We start from the raw sequence: 27,454 nt of genomic DNA on the forward strand, positions 1-27,454 counted from the left end.
TTCTTTTTTTACAACATAAGGGAAAATGTGATAAGAAATTTGTATACACTGGTGGATTATAGATTATTATTTATCTTTTGAACCAGAGTTAAATGGTTAAAAAAAAATCAGTGATGATTGTTATATTGCTCTCCCACAATTAATTTATCTTTTGAAACGGGATAAAGAGGCCGGGCACAGTGGCTCACACCTATAATCCCAGAGCTTTGGGAGGCCGAGGCAGGTGGATCACTTGAGGCCAGGAGTTTGGGACCAGCCTGGCCAACGTGGTGAAACACCGTCTCTACTAAAAATACAAAAAATTAGCTGGGTATGGTGGCAGGCACCTGTAATCCCAGCTACTCAGGAAACTGAGGCAGGAGAATCACTTGAACCTGGGAGTCAGAGGTTGCAGTGAGCCAAGATTTCGTCACTGCACTCCAGCCTGGGCAGCAAGAGTGAAACTCCGTCTCAAAAAAATAGATAAATAAAAGTTTAAAAATAAACAAAAATAAAAATTAGCCAGGCATGGTGGCCCATGCCTGTAGTCCCAACTACTCAGGAGGCTGAGGCAGGAGAATCACTTGACCCTAGGAGGTTAACACTGCGGTGAGCCAAGGTTGCACCACTGCACTCCAGCCTGGGTGACAGAGCAAGACCCTGTCTCAAAAACAAAAACAAAAACAAAAAAAAGTAAGGCTATCTACAATTTTTGTAAGACAAATTCAAGATAAGAAAAAAAATTTAGATGTCACTATTTTTAAGGTATCTTAAATTCTTTACAAATTAACACTAAAGAGATGATAAAAATGCTTAACAATTCAAGATGAAATTCAGCTCCGAATTTGTTCAGGCAAAGTAATTAATGTGTTCTTATACTTCTCTCTTAAGGATGCTCTTGAGACTAAGCTAGGACTGCCAATATACTGCTCAAGTCTCATGAAATTTCACAACTTTTATTTTAAAACCTCAACATTACTCATATACCTTTCAAAAGACACTAGATGGCATTAGAAACAAGTTCCTCTTACAAAAAGAAAAACTAAGAGTGAAAAGGACAGCAATTCTCAAGTGAATGCACTTTATCTAAACTCCTACAGTTCTTAACTAAGTTGAATACTTCACTGTCTAACATTATCTATCCTTTCACATGTAATTTTTTCATGTTCCCCTACATTCCTTTTATTTCTCTGTACTCTCTCCCATGGTGATTTAATCCACAGCTTCCAAGTCCACATCTATAGCCCTAAACTGCTGTACTTTACTCTGGACATCTAACTCTTGAAAGGATACCTAAAAAGTGATATCCACATGCAAAAAAATAAACTCTTACCTCACACTGAATATAAAAACTGACTCAAAATGGGTCGATGAAGTAAATATAAGAAGTAAAACCATAAAATTCATAGAATAAAACATAGAAGTAAATCATGACCTTGGAGCTGGCAATGGATTCTTAGATATGAAACCAAAAGCATAAGCAATAACAGAAAAACACAGATAAGTTAGACTTCATCAAGGGCATTTTTAAACTTCAAAGGACATTATCAACAAACTAAAAAGACAACACACAGAATAGGAAAAAATATTTGGAAATCATATAACTAAGGGTCTAATACCCAGAATATATAACAAACTTAAAACAACAAAAATATTCAACCAAAAAAAATGGGCAAAGGACTTGTAGAGACATTTTTCCAAAGAACATATATAAATGATCAAAAAACACATGAAAAGATGCTCAACATCATTAGTCATTACAGAACTACAAATCAAAACCGCAACGAGGTACCACTTCATACTCACCAGGATAGTATAACTAAACAATAATTTTTTAAATGGAATATAACAAGTTGACAAAGATATAGAGAAACTGAAACCTTCGGTACATTGCTAGTGGAACTGTAAAATGGTAAGCTATTACAGAAAACAGTTCGGTTATTCCTCAAAAAGTTGAATTACCATATTTCTTTGTGATTCCACCCCAGGTATATCCCCAAAAGAACTGAAGACAGGTACTCAAGTACATGTATACATATAGTTCATAGCAGCACTATTCACAGTATCCAAAAGGTGGAAACAGCCCAGTGTCCATCAATGAACAAAAAGTTGTGTTGGACACATACAATGAGATATTATTCAACCAAAAGAAGGAATAAAGTACCAATATATGCTAGAATGTGGATGAACATCCAAACATTATGCTAAATGAAATAAACCAGATACAGAAGGTCACATATGTATAATACTATTTATATAAAATATCCAGAATAGAGAAATCCACAGAGACAAAATGCAGGTTGCATGGAAGGGGAGTGGGGAGAAAGGGCTTAATGGATAAGAGGTTTAAATCTAAAGTAACAGACAGCTTTTGCAACTAGATAGAGGTGGCAGTTGTATTGTGAAAAACAAATCTGCCAGTACTAAATGCCACTGAATTGTTCACTTTAAAATGGTTGATTTTGTTATGTAAATTTCATATCAATATTTTTAAAAGGATATGTACACCAGATTACCTGTCATCATCTGAGAATCAAACTCATTAATTTTCTCCCCCAAACCTGTTCCTTTTCCTGTATTCTCAATTTCAGATAAAAGTACCAGCCAGGTACAGTGGCTCATTCCTATAATCCCAGTACTTAGGGAGGCCAAAGTGGGTGGATCGCTTGAGCCCGGGAGTTCGACACAGAAGAATACAATGATCACCTAGTGGCAATCAAGCAGACCATCTGAAGACAAAACTCCTTATCTGAAAAACTGAAAAGTAATTAGATTTCTCTATTATCTAAAGCCAGCATCTGGTACCAGGCTTCTTTCCCAAAAATGTATAAGTAACTAGAATTTCTATACATCTCCAGAATGCATGCATGTCAAAACTTATTTTGCAACCCTTGCTGACATCAAGGCACCCAAAGTGTACAAATGTAATAATTTATCATGACCTACATAAATAATATGGTCCAAATTACCCTAAGGTCCTGCTTTAAAGTCCATAAATACCCCTAAGGAAAATCCACCGCAACACACTCAGTCCTTCCTGCTGAATGAAGCACCGTACTGCACTCTGCTGCAGCATTCTATCTAACAAAACTTTCGTTTCTAAACCTATACTGCTGTCAGTAAATTCTTTTACCACCAGTGAGCCAACAACTCTCCACAGCCGGGTTCTGACACCTTGCCCAGCAGAGAATAGCCCACACAACATGGCAAAATCCTGTCTCTACAAAAAAGTCAAAAAATTAGCCAGGCATCGTGGCATGCACCTGTGGTCCCAGCTACATATATAAGGAATACATGTATTTCTTACTGTATCACAGTAATTATATATATACAGAAGAAATATATATATGTATATATTTCTTTATACGGTAAGAAATATATATATGTATATATTTCTTTATACGGTAAGAAATATATATATGTATATATTTCTTTATACGGTAAGAAATATATATATGTATATATTTCTTTACACGGTAAGAAATATATACAATATTTCTTACTGTATCACAGCTACTAATAACTATTTGAAGTACGGAGGCATAAAAAGAAAAAAATATATACATTTTGTTCATATTATTAAATGAAAAACCTGAGACAAGTTAAATTTAATGACTTAATTGAACAAAAAACAGATTTGCCAGGTGCAGTGGCTCACCCCTGTAATTCCAGCACTCTGGGAGGCAGAGGTGGAGACTGGAGGATTGGTTGAGCCCAGAAGTTTGAGACCAGCCTGGGCAGCACAGGGAGCCCCCACCCCCAACCTCCATTACAGATAATAAGGAAATGAAAACTGTGGTCCCAGCTTCTGGGAAAGGTGGGGGAGGGAGCAGCCTGAGGCAGAAGCATCACTCAAGCCCAAGAGGTCCAGGCTGCAGTGAGCCATGTCACTGCACTCCACCCTGGGTGACTAAGCAAGCCCCTGTCTCAAAAAAATAGAGATTAATGAACCAGTTAGCATCCAGTACCAAATGCAGTTCAGAATGCTCCATCCCCCAATGCATGTGGGCTATATTTATAGCCAGAGAAACAGAAAGGACATACAGAAGTAGCCTGATGAGCTGCAGTTCAGGTGTTTGCCTTATTTGAACATGTTTTGGCAATATTCAGCCTATATCACTGGCTGAAAACTTGGCTGCTATGCTTGACTGAGGCTCAGCTACTTGTTACAAGAGTATACTCTTAGGTTAGGTTGCAGGTAGTTTATATATTAAATTAGGTTATAGTTCACTATGTAGAGAGGTAGCTTTTGGCTGCCTCTAAATTTAACTATAAATCTGGCACTATGCTATTTTAAATGGATTGTCTCATTTCATCCTAAAAACTGCATGAGGAAAGTCTTAATATTATTTTGAGTTTAAAGATGAGAAAACAGAGGCTTAAAGAGGTTCAGTGACTTGCAGAGGGTCATATGATTACTAAGTGGCAGGAGCAGGATGTGGAACACAGGTGTACAGCTTGTATTTACTTTTGTAAAGTAGAAGGCATTCACAATGATTTCATTCAAATATATTTTCTTGAGTAGAAATGAAAAAAGTATAAATTAACGGGTAAACCCACAGGAGTTGCATGCAAAGAACATTCATTATGACTTCTAGATATGTATTAAAATCCAAACAGACAACAAAATCTGTTATTAACTCTTTAACAAAAGCATTACTCATCATTCCACCCCCTTGTAGATACACTTCAATTTGTCTTCATCCCATTAAAAATAAATACTCAAGAGCAAAAATTTTTCTGATAAAAGCCAATTTTTTTCCTTTTATAGGTCAAGCTTTTTTTACTCCAAAAAACCTTTGCCCCACCTAAAATCACAAAAATTTTTTCCTGTTTTCCTCTACACATTTTATGATTTAAGCTCTTACATTTGTTCAATTACCCACTTCAAGTTAATTTTTGTACAGCATGAGGTAAGTATCGAGGTTGAAATTTTTGTGTGAATTGTTTCAACACCGTTTGTTATGAAGACTACCTTTTCCCCCATTAAATTGCCTTGGCAAATTTGTCTATTTGGTTCCAGTGATCTATATATCTATCCTTATACCAATAATCACACCGACCTGATTACTGTACCTTTATACAAAGTCATAAAATAAGTTTGATTCCTCTAACTTTGGTCTTCTTTTTAATATTGTTTTGGTTATTCTAGGTCCTTTACATTTCAATATACATTTGAAATCAGCTTGATATTTTCTGAAAAATACTACCTGGGTTTTGATCGGGACTGCATTAAATCTATAGCTTAATGGAGAAAATTTACATCTTCATGATATGAGTATTCCTAGACTGGGCACCAGGTGGTTCACGCCTGTAAGCCAGCATTTTGGGAGGCCAGGGCAGGAGGATTGCTTGAGTACAGTAGTCCAAGACCAGCCTGGGCAACATGGCGAAATCCCATCTCTACAAAAAATACAAAAATCAGCCAGATGTTGCTGGGCGCGGTGGCTCACGCCTGTAATCTCAGCACTTTGGGAGGCCGAGGCGGGCAGATTACGAGGTCAGCAGTTCGAGACCAGCCTGGCCAACATGGTGAAAGCCCATCTCTACTAAAAATACCAAAAACTAGCCGGGTGTGGTGGCAGGCACCTGTAATCCCAGGTACTCGGGAGGCTGAGGCAGGAGAATCACTTGAACTCGGGAGGCGGAGGTTGCAGTGAGCTGAGACCATGTCGTTGCACTCTAGCCTGGGAAACAGAGCGAGACTCCGTCTCAAAAAAAAAAAAAAAAAATTTGTGATGGTGCCTGTAGTCCCAGCTACTTGGGAGGCTGAGGTGGGAGGATCACTGGAGCCCAGGAGGCGGAGGTCGCAGTGAGCCAAGATCACCAAGATCACACCCCTATACTCCAGCCTAGATGACAGAGTGAGACCCTGTCTCAAAGGAAAAAAAAAGAAAAGATATGGGTCTTCCAATACACAAAAATGTTGTATCTCTCCATTCATTTAGGTCTTCTTTAATTTGTCTCAGTAATGTTTTGTAGTTTTCAATGTACTGGTCTTCCAAATGGTTTCTGGAATTTATCTTCAAGTAGTTCATATTTTTAAACTATTGCAAACAGTCCTGATTTTTAAGTTTTGATTTCTAATTACTCATTGTTAGTATAGAGGGATACAATTGATTTCCACATTTTTTGTATATAAATGTTTGTGTAAAACACTGATAAGAAAATGAAAATGTAAGTCACAGACAGGGAGAATATGTTTAGAAGGCATCTATTTGATATATAACTTGTATCCAGAATATACAAAGAATTCCTGAAACTCAATAAGACAAAAAAAAATTTTTTTTAAATAGACAAAAGGTTTGAACAGACATTTGATCATAGAATGTATATATATAAAAATAGCTGACCGGGCGCAGTGGCTCACGCCTGTAATCCCAGCACTTCGGAAAGCCAAGGCGGGTGGATCACCTGAGGTCAGGAGTTCGAGAAGAGCCTGGCCAACATGGCAAAACCCCGTCTCTATTAAAAATACAAAGAAAATTAGCCAGGCGTGGTGGTGCATGCCTGTAATCCCAGCTACTCAGGAGGCTGAGGCAAAAGAATTGCTTGAACCTGGGAGGCGGAGGTTGCAGTGAGCCAAGATCATGCCACTGCGCTCCAGCTTGGGCAACAGACTGACACTCCATCTCAAAAAAAAAAAAAAAAAAAAGAATATATATAATTGGCAAATAAGCACACAAAAATATGTTCAATCTCATTAGTCATTAGAGAAATGCAAATTAAAATTAAAACCACAATGAGAAACTCCTACACATCCACTAGTATGGCTAAAATTTAAAAAATGATAGCCGGGCACGGTGGCTCACACCTGTAATCCCAGCACTTTGGGAGGCTGAGGCAGGTGGATCACCTGAGGTCAGGAGTTCGAGACAAGCTTGACCAACATGGCGAAACCCCACCTCTACTAAAAATACGAAAATTAGCTGGGCGTGGTGGCGTGTGCCTGTAATCTCAGCTACTTGGGAGGCTGAGTGAGGAGAATGGCTTGAACCCGGGAGGTGGAAGTTGCAATGAGCCGAGATTGTGCCACTGCACTTCAGCCTGGGCAACAAGAGTGAAACTCCGTCTCAAAAAAAAAAAATATGATAATACCTAGTACTGATAAGATGTGGAGCAACTGCTGGTGGAAACGCAAAAATGGTATAGCCACTTTAGAAAACAGGTTGGCAGTTTCTTATAAAGATAAATTTACACTGGTAAATACATATTCCACCAGTTTCATTCCTAGGTATTTACCCAAGAGAAATAAAGCATATTCCACACCAAAACAAAAACAAAAAAACTTATATGAACTTTCACAGCAGCTCTCTCCCTACCAGGCAAAAACTGGAAACAACCCATATGGTCATTAACTAGGGAATGGAAAAGTCTATATACCCAGGCCAATGGAACACTTTTCAGCAATAAAGAGGAACAAACTACTGATACTCAAAACAACATGGATGAATCTCAGAAGGATTATGCTAAGTGAAAAAAGACACAAAAGACTACATACTGTATGATTCCACTCCTATGAAATTCTGGAAAAGGCAAAAACTGCAGTGACAAAAAGCACATCAGTAGTTGCCAAAGGCTGTACCTGGGGAGAGAGAACAGACAGCAAAGGGACACAAGCGAACTTGGGGTGGCAGACATATTCTATACCAGGTCCATGGCCTGTTAGGGACCAGGCCACATGGCAGGAGATGAGCTGTATGAGGGTGAGCATTACCGCCTGAACTCCGTCTCCTGTCAGATCAGCAGCGCAGCATTAGATTCTCCTAGGGGCGTGAACCCTATTGTGAACTGCGCATACGAGGGATCTAGGTTGCACGCTCCTCATGAGAATCTAGCTAATGCCTGATGATCTGAGGTGGAACAGTTTCATCCTGAAACCATTTCCCATCCCTCCTCCACCCATCCGTGGAAAAACTGTCTTCCATGAAACCGGTCCCTGGTGCCAAAAAGGTTGGGGAATGCTGTTCTGTTCTATACCATAATTCTTATATATCTATATCACAATTGTGGTGGTGGTGACACAACTGTATACATCTGCCAAAAGTCATCAAATTGAACACTTAAAATGGGTGAATTTTATTCTATGTAAACTATACCTCAATAAAGCCAACTGACATATAGATATAGATATCTCTACCTTTCACAGTAGAAAATGCAAAACTACAGCAGCAGAAAGGTAATACTGAAAGGGGAAGTGCTGAATTTGGAATCTCTTTATAATACTGAAGTAGGTAAAACAAACATCTATGGGTTTTTCCTCTTTGAACTCGTGAAAATTAAGGAAAAATAAATTAAGAATGATGGGATTACTTTTCAACTAAAATAATATAAATTAAAATAAGAATCTTTTTAATGATGAGAAAAGGTTCTAGGTTCTAAGAAAAGTCTTGGAGTTTTGTTATTTCCTTTAACAGCATACTCCATGTGACCTCAACAGACAGTTCTAAAATATTATTAAAATATAATACTAATCAAAGCCACAATAAGACACCACTTAACACCCACTATGATGGCTATAATCAAAAAAACAGAAAAGTATTGGCAAGGATGCAGTGAAACTGGAACCCTCATATATTTCTGGGAAGAATATAAAATGGTGTAGCAAACCAAAAGTGTGGTGGTTCTTCAAAAAGTTAAACAAAGAATTACTGTATCATACAACAAATCTGCTCTTAGGTACATACCCAAAATACAGAAAACAAGTATTCAAAACAAATTCATGTACACAAATACAGCAGTACTATTCACAATGGCTAAAAGGTGGAAACAACCCAAATGTCTATCAGCAGACAAACGGATAAAAGTGTGGTTTACCCATACAACGGAATCTTATTCAGCCATAAAAAGGAATAAAGTATTGATACATGCTATAATGCAGAAAAATCTTGAAAGCATTGGGCTAAGTGAAAAAAGCCAGGCACAAAAGGTCACATATTTTATGATTCCATTTATATGAAATATTAGAATAGGTAAATCCACAGAGACAAAAAGCAGATTAGTGGTTGCCCTAGCTAGAATGAGGGTGGAATGAATAATGACTGTTTAATGGGTAGAGGATTTTTTTTGCAGGGGATGGTGGTGAAAATGTCTTAAAACTTGATAAAGGTGGTGGCTGCACACATTGTGAATGCATGAAATGCCACTAAAATGTACACTTTAAAATGGTTAATTTTATGTTATGTGAGAATCTCATCTCAACAAAATTCAATAATAATATAGCACTCAAAATGACATCATATTCAACATGAGAACTGATGATAAAATGTTCAACAGAATATCATATCTTTTGTTCTGGTTAGAAATATTCCCAATTCAGTTTAAGATTATAGCAGTTTGCTATAATCACAGTATCACGTTAGAATGGTTATTGGTAATCATGACTTGAACATTTTAGATTACTTCTATTCTCACGCTGTTTTTTAGTAGAATTGTTTCCTAACGAAAATCACTCCTTGATCATGGCTCTCCCTGTCAGAACTGTGTGCACTCTGTAACATCTTTAGTCAAAGTAGTCTTACTTTCCTGATAACTTTGTTAATGTGATGCGAAAGATTGAAAATTTGAGTATGTAGTATATATACTACTAACTTGTGAACTGGTAGATAGGTAGGATGTATGTAACACTTGACAATACTGGTATTTTCCTTAGGATACTTGATGGCCTCCTAAGGAAAATTTGCCTCCAAATTTTAAGCTGGAAAGTCACTGGAATAACTGTTTAAAAAACAATTACAACACATGGCTTTTTAGATTTTCAGTAGATATGTTAAGAACTGTGTACAAATGGAAATGTCTGTGTACTTATCCTCAACACTACCAATAAAATTTCAATTATGGAAAAAAAAAAAAGACAGGGAATGAACAAGGAAGAACTGGCTTGGGCGGATGGAAAGACAGTAGACAGGTAGAGTGAGTCTTAGAAATGGTGATACAGCCAAGTGGATTTACATCACAGATACAGAAGGCAAAGATCAAAACTGCAGATACTAGTTAACATACTCAGGAGAAAGCAAAGCAGGAACTGACCTCATTTTACAGATGAGAAAAACATTGGCTCCAGTATGTTTATTCAGATTCACATAGCAGCATCAGAGCTTGGTCTTCTGATTTCTAATGCAGGGGTCTTTCTCCTATGCCACTCTTAACAACAGATTTTAACTGTATATATATTTTTAAGAATACAAATAATAACTAATCTTGAACAAGACGCTATCTAAGTTTCACTCCATCCCTAAGAACATATAATAAATAATATGATTCTATGATCTGTTTTAGAACATGCCCTGGGAACCACTAATCAGGATCATGGTTCCTACATATATGGGGAAAATAAGCCCTCTGGGAAATCCTCTCAACAGACACCAGAAAATGAAGGAGTCCAAAAATCTCTTCATAAAAACATCATCTAGATGGCCTCAAAATGGAAATATTTGCAACTTCAAGGCTTTTGCTTATCTATTCTCCAGACTCTGGTCAAGTCTAACCTCCTACCAGTTACCATTCCAATAATTATAACTAGTATAATTCTTGCTCCCTTTTGTTACTATTTAAATAATAATCAATACAATATTTATTTAAATGTGATGTTTTATTATTTTTAAATGGTTGTCCTGTTACATGTGAATCCTGTTCTGCTAACCCAAAAGTTCTTTGGAGGCTCGGTCCATGTACTATAGACGGCCATTACTCCAAAGAGAATACATTCTAGTTAAGATTTTTCAGAAATGTCACAGCCAGAAGCAGGGTAGACACTGAGGTTTATTCCAGTATGGGTGGTCAAAGCAGAAATAGGTATTTAATACCAACTAGCAAATGTGCCACCTAACATAAAATATTCAACTGAAAATCTTTGGGCAGGAGAATGGGAAGAGAAGAGCTAGCTTGAAGTTACAGTAGGTAAATAAGTAGCTCGGGAAAAAAAAAGCACAAGAGAAAACAAAAAGCAGTTCCCTGGGAAAGAGAAGAAATTGGATTCAGGTCTAAAGAAACAATTATTTTCCAAACTTATAACAAAAGAAACACTCAATTTTAAAAATGGCCAATAATCCAAATAGACACTTCTTCAAAGAAGACAAATGTCCGGTAAGCACATGAAAGACGCTCAACATCATGAGTCATTAGAGAAATGCACATCAAAGACACAAGATATCACTTCACACCCATCAAGATAGCAAGGATGTAGAGAAATCAAAGTTCTTCAAATGATTAAATATAGAGTTACCATATGACTCAGCAACTTCTCTCCTAGATATATATCCAAGAGAAATGAAAACATATATCTACATTAAAATTTGTACATGAATGTTCATAGCAATATTATTTATAATAGCCAAAAGGCAGAAACAACCCACTTTTAACAACAGATTTTCACTCTATATAATTTTTTTTTAAGAAGAAGAAGAAGAATAACTAATCTTGAACAATACGCCACCTAAGTTCTTCTCCATCCCTAGGAACACATAATGATATGATTGTATGATCCTTTTTAGAACACGCCCTGGTAATCACTAATTAGGATCATGATTTCTACATATATGGGAAAAATAAGCCCTCAGATAAATCCTCTCAATAAACATTAGAAAATGAAGGGGAAGAATGAAGGAAATGAATCATCTGATGAACAGCTAAACAAAACATGATATATACATACAACAAAATACTATTCAGCAATAAAAAGGAACACATGCTGCAACATGGATGAATCTTGAAGACATTAGACTAAGTGAAAGCAGCCGCCACAAAAGGCCACATATTTGATTTGATTTATATGAAAAATACAGAATAGGCAAACCTATAGAGGTGGAAAGTAGATTAGTGGTTGCCTAGTGTGGGGGCGGAGTTAGGGATGGAACAATGAGGAGGTGATACCTGAAGAGTACAGTTTCTAAAGTAAAGAAAATATTCTTAAATTGACTACAGTGATGGCTGTACGTCTGTGAAATACACCAAAAAATACTGACCTGTATACTTAAAGTGGGTGAATTATATCATATGTGAATTATATCTCAATAAACTGTTAATTTAAAAAAAAACATAATTCAGGAATATTCTAGCTCACTTGGCCTAGGCTCCAGTAACCTCAGTCCAGGAATCCCTTCTGCAACATAGCACCTTAAAGTGGAATATTCAGCTGTATCATGGTGGCAGTAGCTCTCAAAGAGGTACGTTGTTAGAATCAGGGTAACACTTTAAAGAAAATACAGGCCAGGCGCAGTGGCTCACGCCTGTAACCGCAGCACTTAGGGAGGCCAAGGCCGGTGGATCACTTGAGGTCAGCAGTTCAAGACCAGCCTGGCCAACATGGCAAAACCCCATCACTACTGAAAAGACAAAAAATAGCCAGGTGAGGTGGCACACATCTGTAATCCCAGCTACTCGGGAGGCATGAGAATTACTTGAACCCAGGAAGCAGAGGGTGCAGTGAGCTAAGATCATGACACTGCACTCCAGACTAGGATACAGAGGGAGAACCCGTCTCGAAAAAAAAAAAAAAAAAAAAAGAAAGAAAGAAAAGAAAAGAAAACACAGATGCTTGTGACTAACCCCAGACATCTGGATCAAAATCTCTAGGAGGGTTCACTCATCCATTTTTGCTTGTTTGTTTGTTTGTTTTAGGTTCCAAAGGTTAAAAGGGAAGCAGGCGAGGCTTTAATAGACATGTTGGGACCAAGTAGGAAAATCTCAATATGGTCTTCACATTATTAGATGTTACTATTAAAATGATGTGGCCTGGTACAGTGGCTCACGCCTGTAATCCCAGCACTTTGAGAGGCCGAGGCAGGTGGATCACTTGAGGTCAGGAGTTCGAGACCAGCCTGGCCAACATGGTGAAATACCGTCTCTACTAAAAATACAGAAATTAGCCAGGTGTAATGGTGCGCACCTGTAATCCTAGCTACTTGGGAGGCTGAGACAGGAGAATCACTTGAACCCAGGAGACAGAGGTTGCAGTGAGCCAAGATCGCACCACTACACTCCAGCCAGGGCGACAGAGCGAGACTCAGTCTCAAAAAAAAAAAAAAAAGATATTAAACATCTTAGATCTGATCATATATTGTAGTTATTTAGGAGAGTATCCTTCACCTTAGGAGAAATACTTAAGGATGAGGTATCGTAATTAGTCTGTGACTTGCTTTGAAATGCTTCAGGAAAAAATACATATACATACACAGAAAAAAACAAATATGGCAAAATGTACAAATTAGTCAGTCTAGGTAAAACTTACATGGGTGTTCACTGTACCATTCTTTCTATTTTTCTGCAGATTTGAAAATTTCAAAATAAAAAATTAAGGAAGTGGGAATTTTCACAAATGATCCTGATTCTTTCTGTGGCCTGAGAATCACAAACTTCGGTATTATCAGGATATCCTTTGACCCAAAAATTAGCCTCCCACCTGCTACACAAAGACATCCTCCCCACTACTCCCACTTCCCATACTGAACAAATGGACAAAACTTTCTACTCCACATATGTTGACCCAAAAGGCTTATATCTTCAAGTATAGATGAGACTTTAATAGTAACAAATTTCTGTTATTGTACCCTACAAATTAGTAGGTGCCTAGACCTAAGGATAGAGGGAACAGTGTGAGATGAGCAGAAAGCCAGTGGGTGCCTTTGGTACAAAAGCAAGTTTGAGGGTAAAAGGGTATAATTTGTAACAACAGGCAGAAACAAAGCAACCTGCCCAGGCTACACAGCTTTAATTTTGTAAGGCCCTGCCTATCACACAAAGCCTAGACAAACAAAAGGCTTTTTTTTTTTTTTTTTTTAAGACAAGGTCTCACTCTGTCGCCAGAGCGTGGTGGCACAATCACAGCTCGCTACAGCTTCAACTGCTCAGGCTCAAGTGATTATTCCACCTCAGCCTTCTGAGTAGCTGGGACTACAGGCACACCCCACCATCCTCGGCTAATTTTTTTTTATGATTATTATTATTTGTATAGACAAGGTCTCACGATGTTGCCCAGGCTAGTCTTGAACTCCTGGGCTCAAGCAATCCTCCTGCCTCAGACTCTCAGAGTGCAGGAATTAGAGACGTAAGCCACTGCACCCGGCCCTCATTCTTATATATATACTTAAGTACCCATGATGTGCCAAACATGTTCCCTATCCTCATGTACTAAATATGTATACCACAGAGCTGTAAACGAAAGCAGCACAACTGTACCAGATTTAGAATCATTTCTATAAAAAGAATGTTCTTTCCCAGGAAAATTTAATCATTGAAGTTACAACCTTATAGAATCTTTTCCTTGACCCTCACTATACAATTAGTACCAGCGACACTGACAGTATGAGAGGGCAATCAAAATAGACTTAATTGGGCCAGGCACAGTGGCTCAAGCCTGTAATCCCAACACTTTGGGAGGCTGAGGTGGGCGGATCATGAGGTCAGGAGTTCGAGACCAGCCTGGCCAACATGGTGAAACCCCATCTCTACTAAAAACACAAAAACTAGTGGGGTATGGTGGCGGGTGCCTGTAATCCCAGCTACTTGGGAGGCTGAGGCAGGAGAATCACTTGAACCTGGGAGACAAAGGTTGCAGTGAGCCGAGATTACACTACAGCCTGGGCAACAGAATGAGACTCCATCTCAAAAAAAAATAGACTCAATTAAAATTTCATTCTTAAGGCCGGGAGTGGTGGCCCCCACCTGTAATCCCAGCACTTTGGAAGGCTGAGTGGGGAGGATCACCTGAGGTCGGGAGTTCAAGACCAGCCTAGCCAACACAGTGAAACCCCATCTCTGCTAACAATACAAAAAAACTAGCCAGGGGTGGTGGCGCACACCTGTAATCCCAGCTACTCAGGAGGCTGAGGCAGGAGAACTGCTTGAACCCAGGAGGCAGCTGAGATCACACCATTGCACTCCAGCCTGGGTGACAAGAGCAAAAATCCGACTCAAAAAAAAAAAAAAAGAAAAAAAAAATTTCATTCTTAGCCTGATGCCATGACATGTACCTGTAGTCCCTGCTACTTGGAAGGCTGAGGCAACAGGAATACTACAGCCAAGTAGTTCGAAGTCAGTCTGGGCAACAAAGCAAGACCCTATCTCTAAAAAAAATAATAATAAATTCATTCTCTTCCATACTTCATTTTGGGAAACTGAATTCTCCAAATCCTAAAAAGGAAAAAGAATAGATGTTGCAATGACAAATGACAATTATGGATTTTTCATAGAGCAAAATGCCACCTTTATGAACACTTACCAGGCCAGCAGTAAGAGAAGGCGCAGACTGTCCAAGGGACTGGTTTCTCATTCGAACCAGGTTTGATGCTTCTCCTGACGACTGCCAAGTCACCTGTCCCACACTGCTATGTACACTGCTGGACAAAGGGAGCAGCTGCTTACCTTCAAATACAAGGTTTGGAAAATATACATGTAATTATTTATTGATAAACAAATGAAAAAATACAAATACAGTGATATCAAGTGGATAAAATCATACTGATACAAAGTAAAATTGTTCACATCCATTTTAGAATCTATTAAAATTTCCAACTATCCATTAAAAATTGTGACTGTCTTGGTGGTGACAATAATGGCAAGTGGAACACTGAAATGGATTAACTATTTTATGTTTTCTATAATATTCACCACATGCCAGCCTCCCACTCTAACACCCAAACTAGCAGTCTAGGAGTTTTCCAATCCCTTCTAGCCTACATAGTTTCTCATCAACTCAATGTAACATTAGAGATGCAAGTTTCCAGCAGGCAAACAATGAATCTATTCTGCTCTCACTAGACTCCATGTGCTCAGTTCAGGTTTACTGTCTGCCTTAATCTCAATGAAAGAGAGTCACTTATAAAGACCGAGTATAAAGAATTCCAATGATTTTTTTGTTTGTTTATTTGTTTTTTTGAGACAGACTGCCTCTCACTGTTGCCCAGGCTGGAGCGCAGTGGTGTGATCTCAGCTCACTGCAACCTCTGCTGCCCAGGCTCAAGCAATTCTCCTGCCTCAGCCTCCTGAGTAGCTGGGACTACAGGCATGCGCCACCATGCCTGGCTGATGTTTTGTATTTTCAGTAGACATGGGGTTTTGTCATGTTAGCCAGGTGGGTCTCCAACTCCTGACTTCAGGTGATGTGCCCGCCTTGGCCTCCCATAGTGCTGGGATTACAGGCGTGAGCCACCACGCCCGGCCTGCAATGACTTTATAAATGAGTTGAAGGTCTCATTTCTCCCCTTCTTTCCACCATTCTTCATACTTTTGTTTGTGATCTAACCAACAAAAATGTGTTCATGTCATTTCCTTCCTTAAAAGCCTCTGATGGCTCCTTACTATTTGAAGATATTATGTCAGACATTTTGGCATATGAAAAAGACTCTCCATAAATCCAGATTATCTTTCTGGTCTCATCTCCTTTGACTCTTCCACACTTATTCACTCACTCAACTTCAATATTAGCCCTGCACTTTCCCCTGGCTTTATCATGATCACCCAACTCACTTGAAAATCCTTCCTGTGCCTGGCAAAATCTTAGTCATGAAAATACCCAATGTAGTAAAGATGTGAAGAAAAGGCTTGGGGGATATTTTTGTTTTTGCTGCCAACAAAATATGATACAATTCATTTGGAGAACAATTTAGCAAAGCTAACCGTAGAAGAAAATTAAGCCATAGAAGAAAGTAAAAATTAAGAAAGACTTCAGGACAGGTGTTGTGGCTCACACATGTAATCCCAGCATTTCCGGAGGCCGAAGCAGGAGGATCACTTAAGCCCAAGAGTTCAAGACGAGCCTCAGCTACATAAAAAGACCTCATCTCCAAGAAAAAAAAAAAATTAGCCAGGCATGGTGGTGTGTGCCTGTGGTCCCAGCTACTCAGGAGGCTGAGGAGAAGGCGGGAGGATCACCTGAGCTCAGGTGGTCAAGGCTTCAGTGAGGCATGGTCATGTCACTGCACTTTAGCCTGGGAAAGAGAATGAGAAGCTGTCTCAAAAAATTTAAAAAAAGGAAAGACTTCACTTTGACATAATGCATGTTTTTGTAGTGACATTTTTTATAACTAGCATGTTTTACTAGAAAATTACAATATACTTTTAAAATCTAGTTAAGTTTTCAAGTCTCAAATGTACCTTTTACTGGAAAGTCTTTCCATAAAGCCCTCCATAAAAAAAATAATGATGATGATGATGGTGTTCTGCTCAAAACTTCCATAAGCCCAGAGTAGAGCCTGCCTGCCTTCTTTCCTTCATTCTGCAAATGTGCATTTCTCCAGATGACCTGCCTACTTCTCACCTATTAATTCTAAAGGAAAGTCAGCTTAACTTATCCTATTTACACAAAGATTACTATCATCTCTCTCTTCAAAATAAAGGCCTGTTGGGAAAGAAGCTTACACACTGTAGAAGAAACCTATTTGAGTATACACCAGTAAAGACTGAAGCATACCGCAGACTGCCAAGAACTTGAGGAAAATAAACAAAACAGAAGGAACAACATAAACAAACGGAATAACAATCAGCTCTTTAGTAAATAAATAACACAGAAAAAAAGAAAACCTCTTAAAAATTCTAATTACTATTCTTATAATAATTCAAGAGGCTATTGCATAAAACATTCTCAGTTAAAGATGGCAGACCAAGCACATGCTTTTAGCTTTTGTCCTCCAGGAAACACCATAAAAATGAGACAAAACAAGTAACCTGGGCGGAGCGTGGTGGCTCCCGCCTGTAATCCCAGCACTTTGGGAGGCCGAGGCAGGCGGATCACGAGGTCAAGAGATTGAGACCATTCTGGCCAACATAGTGAAACCTCGTCTCTACTAAAAATACAAAAATTAGCTGGGTGTGGTGGCATGGCACCTGTAGTCCCAGCTACTTGGGAGGATGAGGCAGGAGAATCACTTGAACCAGGGAGGCAGAGGCTGCAGTGAGCCGAGATCGCACCACTGCATTCCAGCCTGGTGACAGAGTAAGACTCCGTCAAAAATAAATAAATAAATAAAAATAAAAAGTAAGCAAACAAAGGCCATAATGACAGAAACGGACAGACACTGATAATGAGGGGGTGAAAAAACTGTGAGGAAATCTAAAGCAGATAGGTGGATTGTAACCAATGCAACTGGGCAAAGAAAGGTATAAGCTATAGTAAGCACGGAGGGGATTGCAATTAAGTGGAGTATCTGGCCTGGCCTGGTGGCTCAGGTCTATAATCCCAGCTCTTTGGGAGGCCGAGGCAGGACTGCTTGAGCTCAGGAGTTCAAGACCAGCCTGGGCAACATGGCAAAACTCCCTCTCTACTAAAAATACAAAAATTAGCTGGGTGTGGTGGTGCACATCTGTAGTCCTAACTACTTAAGAGACTGAGATGGGAGGATTACTTGAGCCGAGCCCAGAAGGCAGAGGTTGCAGTGAGCTGAGATCACACCACTGCACTCCAGCCTGGGTGACAGAGGAGACCCTGTCTCAAAAAAAAGTGAGGTATCATCTGCCCTGCAAACTCTTAGACTAAGCACTCAGAAATGAAAAGCACCCCAAAAGTCATAAAGTAAGACACAGGCTGAAATCAGATAAATGGAAAATTCCATAGAAAGAACAGTCAAACACAACCACATTTCAACAATGTACCCAGCAGCCATGCAATTACCTCACAGGATAAAAGGGATTTAGCATTTTAGAACAAAACACTGAACACTCTGGTTGTTAGGTGCTCAAAAGAAAGAGTTGATCCAGGTAAGAAAATCTTACTTTTTTTTTGTTTTGCTTTGTTTTGGAGACAGAGTTTCGCTCTGTCACCCCGGCTGGAGTGTAATGATGCTCACTCAGCCTCCACCTCCCAGGTTCAAGCGATTCTTGTGCCTCAGCCTCCGGAGTGGCTGGGATCACAGGCACATACCACCATGCCCAGCCAATCTTTGTATTTTTAGTAGAGACGGGGTTTTGCCATGTTGGCCAGGCTGGTCTTGAACTCCTGACCTCAGGTGATCTGCCTGCCTCGGTCTCCCAAAGTGCTGTGATTACAGGCGTGAGCCACCACACCCAGCCACATTTTTAAATCAAAAATCTAATTTACTCATGACAATCAGAAGATAATCACATCCCAGGCAGGCGTGGTGGCTCACCTCCCATCTGTAATCCCAGCACTTTGGGAGGCCAAGGCAGGCGGATCACCTGAAGTGAGGAGTTCAAGAGCAGCCTGGCCAACATGGTGAAACCCTGTCTCTACCAAAAATAAAAAAATTAGCCAGGCATGGTGGTGCGCGCCTGTGATCCCAGCTACTCAGGAGGCTGAAGCAGGAGAATCGCTTGAACCTGGGAGGTAGAGGTTACAGTGAGCAGACATCGTGCCACTAAACTCCAGCCTGGGCAGTAAAGTGAGACTCTGTCTCAAAAAAAAAAGAGAAGATAATCACATCCTTTTAAAAAAAGAGGAGAATCGGCCGGGCGCGGTGGCTCACGCCTGTAATCCCAGCACTTTGGGAGGCAGAGGCAGGCGGATCACGAGGTCAGGAGATCGAGACCATCCTGGCTAACACAGTGAAACCCCATCTCTACTAAAAATACAAAAAATTAGCCGGGTGTGGTGGCGGGCGCCTGTAGTCCCAGCTACTCAGGAGGCTGAGGCAGGAGAATGGCCTGAACCCAGGAGGCGGGGCTTGCAGTGAGCTGAGATTGTGCCACTGCACTCCAGCCTGGGCGACACAGTGAGACTCCGTCTCAAAAAAAAAAAAAAAAAAAAAGAGGAGAATGTTATGAAAACCAAACAAGAAATGGCTCTATGTAACTAAATATATGACCAGCAAAAATAAAAATTTAAATATAAGAGGCCGGGCACGGTGGCTCACGCCTGTAATCCCAACACTATGGGAGGCTGAGGCGGGCGGATCACAAGCTCAGGAGATCGAGACCATCCTGGTTAACACAGTGAAACCCCGTCTCTACTAAAAATACAAAAAATTAGACGGGCATGGTGGCAGATGCCTGTAGTCCCAGCTACTCAGGAGGCTGAGGCAGGAGAATGGCATGAACCCAGGAGGCGGAGCTTGCAGTGAGATCGCACCACTGCACTCCAGCCTGGGCTACGGAGCGAGACTCCATCTCAAAAAAAAAAAAAAAAAAGGAAAGAAAAGAATTACGCCACAATGTACAATGTAATTGCTTCCTTTTGTACTGTGACTTCTTCATATAATTTTTTCCCCCTAAATTTTTTAAGCCTTTTCTTTGAAGGAGGTAGAGGCCACTATGAGTTTTAGGTTTTGAGAATGAAGAAAAAAAGAAAATCTACAGAAGCAAAGAATATAAAGTTTACAGAAATAGGCAGAGAGCAAAAATCAGAATAAGAGAGAGTGACCACTAGTGGTGATCAACCAAGAAATATCTATCAGGTCCTACAGGTTAGCAATCAGAGATTCCATGAGGAAGAAGTAAGGAGAGGAAGACAGCCTTACCATAAATGTTCTATACAAGACTACTACCAGAGAAGAAACTGTCAACATGCCAATTCAATTAATATACCCTTAAATATTGACCACATGGTCCCACATTTCTTAAAACAACAAAATCAGATATTTACCCGACAGAGAGCTGGCCAGGTTTCCTCTCCATAACTTACAATCATCCTGACTCAGTTGTCGCTGAAGTTTAACTTTTCCAGTGGATGAAAATATGTCAGGATTACTGAGTTTCCTGAAGAGCAGGGGACTAAGTCCAGTTACTACATCCTTCAAAGAAAAAAAGAGTAAAACATGAGTCTTTAATATCTCCTCTGAAGTATAAAAACTTTATATTAAACATCTCTACAGCATTCACTACAGTTTAAAAGTGCCAACATATTATACTTCCCCCTCCATAGCTAAAACCAGACACATATTTCTTAGCAAAAGCTAGGTATGCTGTAAAGGACACAGAATATTGTTTATTAAAATGACAAAGGAAAAATAGGTGAGAAGGGTCACGGGATGACAGACATTTTGACAGGATATAGTATTCATAATGAGTACACTTCTTAGTTAAGTTTATTTATGTTTATCCTTTTATTCATACCCTTCCTATATCCAATAAAGAAAAGCATATTTTAGTTTAAAAAAAATCATTAAATGGTAGACTTTACCTGGCATACAAAGTCAGAAATATCTCTAACATTCAATTAATGCTAAAATTAATATTAGAGCTTTCTTTATATGCCTATAAGAGGAGCTAAATACAGGTTTTCAAAGAAAAAGTATAAAAATAATATGAAAAAATACAGGCAATACGAAACATTGACAGAACCTTCCCATTCCACTCCAACACATCTTTCTCCTCATTCAGTAAGCAGTGTCCAATAATATTATCAACATGTAGACATTTTTAAGCCAACACCCACCTAATCAGGAGTATTATAATAAATAAGAAACTTTTGAAAAAAATTAGCCCAATGAGGTATATCTATTATATGTCAATGAAGGAAGCTATAACAAATACAGATAAGTAACACATCAAACTGATCTAGACAGTACAGAGACAAGAACCATTCTTGTCTATTATATGTCAGTGAAGGAAGCTATAACAAATACAGATAAGTAACACATCAAACTGATCTAGACAGTACAGAGACAAGAACCATTAGAGAATAACTGGGCTGGGTGCAGTAGCTCACACCTGTAATCCCAGCACTTTGGGAGTCTGAGGCAGGTGGATCATGAGGTCAGGAGTTCAAGACCAGCCTGGCCAAGATGATGAAACCCTGTCTCTACTAAAAATACAAAAATTAGCCAGGCGTGGTGGCGGGTACCTGTGACCCCAGCTTACTCGGGAGGCTGAGACAGAGAATTGCTTGAACCCAAGAGGTGGAGGTTGCAGTGATCCAAGATCACACCACTGCACTCCAGCCTGGGCAACAGAGCGAGACTCCGTCTCAAAAAAAAAAAAAAAGAGAATAACTGACCCCATGTCACCTGCCATTTGAAAAACAAGCTTCAAGTAACTGGCACCATAGCAATACTAAAAGCCACAAGGGGCAAAAAAGGAGGAAATTTCCAGTTCTCTAAGATTTAAAAAAAAAGAAAAAAAAAACAAATTCTATACAGTTATATGTTGTGATTAGTGAGTTCAAAAAAATGGGAAAGTACTAATATTGGTTGGTGGTGACTATCCAAAACATGATTTACAAATGCCCAAACATAAAAAGAAGAGTGAAGTTGGTGAAGAAAAACACCTGAAAAGAAGAAAATGACAATTTCAAAACATGGTGGTAAGTGAATAAAAGGATAAAGGAGGATATTGAGGCACTGAATCAAACAATTGATGTGTCCAGGCACCTAACTGTAGCAGGACTCAGCAGTGAGACAGGGGGAACAGGAAATAGAACTTAATGCAAAAACAGAAGGTAGCAAAGGAACAGCTTGTATTTTCACTATTTGGCATGTCAAGGATGAAACAGTACCTATGGATCAAGGAGAAACCAGGGAGGGAAGCAGAGTTTGGACTAATGCTGGTAACCCATTAAAGAGGGTTGGTCACTCACAAAGGTGACAAGCACAGCAAGAAGCTCTAGGTAGAGAGAACTGAGGAGGCCTTGGAAGACATCAAGCTAAAGTGGATATCCTCTATGAAGGCAATGTGGAGAGGGAAAGATCCTATCCCAAAAAAACTTACAACCAGCTGCACGGGAGAACCAGCATTTGGATGCCTGCTACACTGTATGGATGAATAATCCATCTTAGCCAGAGAAAGAACAATCAAGAAAGAATTTGATCAGTACCAATTAAGAGAAACACATATACTTTTCAATTTCCCTATTCCCTCCCACAAGACACCAAAGGAAAGAAACCAGAAAACAGAGGAGGAGAAAAGAAAGAGAGGATCACACCCCTTCTTATTGCAAGTCTCTTCCAGTCAAAACCTGGCAAAGGAAAGGAAATATAAATTAAATATGAAATTTGAACTTTTAAGCTAGGATTTTTAACTTTTACTGAAGTACATTACTCATTTTAGAAAAGTACACATACCTAAGCATAGAACTTAATGAATTTTCACAAATTGAACATACCCACTAAGCAGCATCAAGATTAAAACACTGAAAATAGCCAGGCACGGTGGCTCATGCCTGTAATCCCAGAACTTTGGGAGGCTGAGGTGGGCGGATCATTTGAGGTCAGGAGTTCAAGACCAGCCTGGCCAACATGGCAAAACCCCATCTCTACTAAAAATACAAAAATTAGCTGGCCGTGATGGCACGTGCCTGTAATCCCAGCTACTTGGGAAGCTGAGGCACAAGAATCGCGTGAACCTGGGAGGCAGAGGTTGCAGTGAGCAGAAATCACACCATTGCACTCCAGGCTGGGAGACAGAGCAACACTCTGTCACAAAAAAAAAAAAAAAAAAAAAAAAAAAAAGTGAAGGTGAAACAATATATGAATATGGGAATTCTAGAAGAGAAGGGGGCAGTAAGAACATGTGAAGAGGCCGGGCGCCATGGCTCACGCCTGTAATCCCAGCACTTTGAGAGGCCAAGGGGGGCAGATCATGAGGTTAGGAGTTTGAGACCAGCCTGGCCAACACGGTGAAACCCCGTCTCTAATAAAAATACAAAAATCAGCTGGCGTGGTGATGCATGCCTGTAGTTCCAGCTACTCAGGAGGCTGAAGCACAGTTATCACTTGAACCCAAGAGCGGAGGTTGCAGCGAGCCAAGATCCTGCCACTGCACTTCAGCCTGGGTAACAGAACGAGACTCTGTCTCAAAAAAAAAAAAAAAGAAGAAATAACATATCAAAACTTCCCAAATGTGATGACAGATACAAATCTACACATCCAAGAAGCTCTGCGACTTCTAAGCAGGTTAAATTCAAAAAGGTTCATATGGAGACACATGATAACCAAACTGTCAAAGCCAATGGCAAAGAAAGAATATTCAAAGCAGCAAGAGAAAAACAACTTGTCAAATACAGGAGATCCTCAATCAGACGAACAGCTCATATCTCATCAGAACTGTGGAGTCCAGAAGTGAGTAGGATGACATACAGAATTCTATCTTGAGCATAACTGTCCTTCAAAAATGAGGAAAAAATAAAGGCCGGGTGCAGTGGCTCACACCTGTAATCCCAACTTTGGGAGGCCAAGGCAGGCAGGTCGCTTGAGCCCAGGAGTTTGAGATCAGCCTGGGCAACACGGCGAAACCCTGTCTCTGCAAAACACATAAAAGTTAGCTGGGCATGGTGACATGTGCCTGTGGTCCCAGCTACTCAGGAGGATAAGGCAAGAAAATTGCTTGAGCCCAGGAGGTCAACACTGCAGTGAGCCAAGATTGCACCACTACACTCCAGCCTGGGAAACAGAGCAAGACTCTGACTCAAAAAAAAAAAAAAAAAAAAAAGAGAGAGAAAGAGAAATCGAGGCATTTTCAGATTAAGGAAAAAAAAGCAGACAGAGTCCATCACCACTACATATGTTCTACATCAAATCCTAAAAGGCATCTTCAAGTTGAAATGAAAGGACACTAAACAGAAACTTAAAGCCATCTGAAAAAATGAAGATACAAAAAATAAAAAATAAAGATCCCCAGCAAAGGTAACTATATGGACAAATATCACAGCCAGTATTATTCTATTTTTGTTTTTTAGCTCCACCGTTTTTCCCTATATGACTTAAAAGACAAAAGCATTAAAAAAATTATAAATCTATGATATTTAGCACACAATGAATAAAGATGTAATCTGCCACAAAAACAACATATCAAGGAAATGGAGCTATACAGCAATAAGGTTTTTGTATACTACAGAAGTTAAACTGGTACCATTTCAAACCAGACTGTTATAAATTTAGTATGTTACATGTAATCTCCATAGCAACCAAAAAAAAAATTCTAAAAAACACACACAAAAGGAAGTGAGAAAAGATCCCCTTGATCCAGTTTTGCTTTGGTTGCCTCTGCATGTAGGGTATTTATTGCTCAAGAAATTTTTGCCCAAACCAATGTACTAGCAAGTTTCCCCAAAGTTTTCTTTTAGTAGTTTCAGAGTTTGAAGTTTAAGATTTAAATCTTTAACACATTTTTTATTTTTGTATATGGGAAGAGATAGGGATCTAGTTTCACTCTTCTGCATGTAGATATCTGCATATAGATTTCCAGTTTTCCGAGAACCATTTATTGTACACACTGTCCTTTTACCAAAGTATGTTCTTGGGCACCTCTGTCAAAAACCAGTTCACTGTAAATGTATGGATTTATTAATGGGTTCTCTACTCTGTTCCATTGGTCTATGTTTGTTTTTATGTCAGTACCATGCTGTTTTGGTTACCATAGCTTTCTAGTATCTTTTCAAGTCAGGTAATGTGATTTCTCCAGTTTTCTTCTTTATGTTGAAGATAGCTTTGGCTATTCTGAGTCCTCTGTGGTTCCACATAAATTTTAGAATTGTTTTTTCTATTTCTGTGGAGAATGTCATTGGCATTTTGAATATGAATTGTATTGAATCTGTAGATTGCTTTGGGTACTATGGACATTTTATAGTGATTTTTCCAATCCATGAACATGAAACATCTTTTCATTTTTTTAATGTCCTCTTCAATTTCTTGCATCAGTGTTTAATAGTTTTCATTAGAGAGATCTTTCATCTCTTTGGTTAATCCCTAGGTATTTTATTTGCAGCTATTGTAAATGGGGTTACTTTCTTGATTTTTTTCTGATTGTTCACTGTTGGCATACAGAAACACTACTGATCTCCGTGTGTTGACTTTGGATCCTGCAACTTTACGGAATTTATCAGTTCTAATAGTTTTTTGGTGAAGTCTTTAAGCTTTTGCCAAATATAAGATCACATCATCTGCAAACAAGGATAATTTGACTTCTTTTCCAATTTGGATACCCTTTATTTCTTTTTCTTGTCTAATTACCATAGTTAAGACTTCCAGTACTATTAGGTTGGTACAAACGTAATTGCGGTGGTTTGCATGGTTAGAATTTGTCATCTGATATTGGAATACATTCTCTCTTTTTTTTTTTTGAGACAGACTTTTGCTCTTGTTGCCCAGTCTGGAGTGCAATGGCACGATCTCGGGTCACTGCAACCTCCGCCTCCTGGGTTCAAGCGATTCTCCTGCCTCAGCCTCCCAAGTAGCTGGGATTACAGGTGTGTGCCACCGGGCCTGGCTAATTCTGTATTTTTAGTAGAGACAAGGTTTCGCCATGTTGGTCAGGCTGGTCTCAAACTCCTGAACTCTGGTGATCCAGCCACCTCAGCCTCCCAAAGTGCTGGGATTACAGGCGTGAGCCACTGTGCCCGGTCTTGGAATACATTCTTAAATAAATGCCACTATATTATACATCATTTTAATGTGCATTTTTTTGTTTTATGTTTTTTGGCTAGAGACTTATTTACTTGCTGTTTATGTTTTAGACTATGGAAATGAAGTTAGATAAAAAGCAAATTTGAGCGATTTTTAAATAAGTTCAAAATGGGTCGTAAGGCAAAGGAGACAACTCACAACATCAACAATGCATTTGGAGAGGAACTGCTAACAACTGTACAGTGCAGTGGTGGTTCAAAAAGTTTTGCAAAGGAGGCGAGCCTTGAAGGTGAGGAGTGTAGTGGCCGACCATCTGAAGTTCACAACGACCAATTGTGAGCAATCATCGAAAATGATCCTCTTAGAACTACACAAGAAGTTGCCGAAGAACTCAACATCGACCATCCTACAGTCATTCAGCATTTGAAGCAAATCGAAAAGGTGAAAAAGCTCGTTAAGTGGGTGCCTCATGAGCTGAGTGAAAAATAAAAAAAATCATCATTTTGAAGTGTCGTCTTCTCTTATTCTATAGAACAGTGAACCATTTCTCGATCACATTGTGACATGCAAGGAAAAGTGGACTTTATACGACAACCTGTGACAACCAGCTCAGTGGCTGGACTGAGAAGAAGCTCCAAAGCACTTCCCAAAGCCAAACTTGTATCAAATAAAGGTCACGGTCACTGTTTGGTGGTCTGCTGTTAGTCTGATCCACTACAACTTTCTGAACCCCAGTGAAAGCATAACATCTGAGAAGTATGCTCAACAATCTCAATGAGACGCACCAAAAACTGCAATGCCTGACGCCAGCATTGGTCAACAAAAAGGACCCAATTCTCCACAACAACACCCAACTGCACATCACACAACCAACCTTCAACAGGTGAATGAATTGGGCTACGAAGTTTTCCCTCCCGCCATATTCACCTAACCTCTCACCAACCAACTACCACTTCTTCAAGCATCTCGACAACGTTTTGCAGAGAAAACATTTCCATGACCAGCAGGATGCAGAACATTCTTTCCAAGAGTTCGTCAAATCCCAAAGCATGGATTTTTACACAACAAGAGCAAACATTTCTCACTGGCAAAAATGTGTTGATTGTAATGGTTCCTATTTTGATTAATAAAGATGTGTTTGAGCCTAGTTAAAATAATTTAAAATTCACAGTCCAAAACCACAATTACTTTTGCAACAACCTAATACCATACTGTCTATGTCTGGAAAAGTTGTTGTAGTTATTATGATT

The 27,454-nt window shown here is 39.3% G+C and overlaps 1 protein-coding gene across 7 annotated transcripts in view; it reads right to left on the reverse strand.

Annotated features, from left to right (window-relative positions):
• Positions 1-27,454, reverse strand: part of MAST2 (microtubule associated serine/threonine kinase 2) — a 231,966-nt gene that overhangs the window by 185,968 nt on the left and 18,544 nt on the right. For all 7 annotated transcript variants that reach the window (XM_024256155.3, XM_002810886.6, XM_063719085.1 and 4 more), the window contains exons 2-3: positions 20,510-20,657; positions 15,197-15,339 (exon numbers count right to left, since the gene is read on the reverse strand). In XM_024256155.3, the coding sequence (XP_024111923.1) occupies positions 15,197-15,339; positions 20,510-20,657 (291 nt within the window). The remainder of the gene's footprint in view (positions 1-15,196; positions 15,340-20,509; positions 20,658-27,454) is intronic.

This window comes from Pongo abelii, chromosome 1 (assembly GCF_028885655.2).
Source record: "Pongo abelii isolate AG06213 chromosome 1, NHGRI_mPonAbe1-v2.0_pri, whole genome shotgun sequence".
Lineage (NCBI taxonomy): Eukaryota > Metazoa > Chordata > Mammalia > Primates > Hominidae > Pongo > Pongo abelii.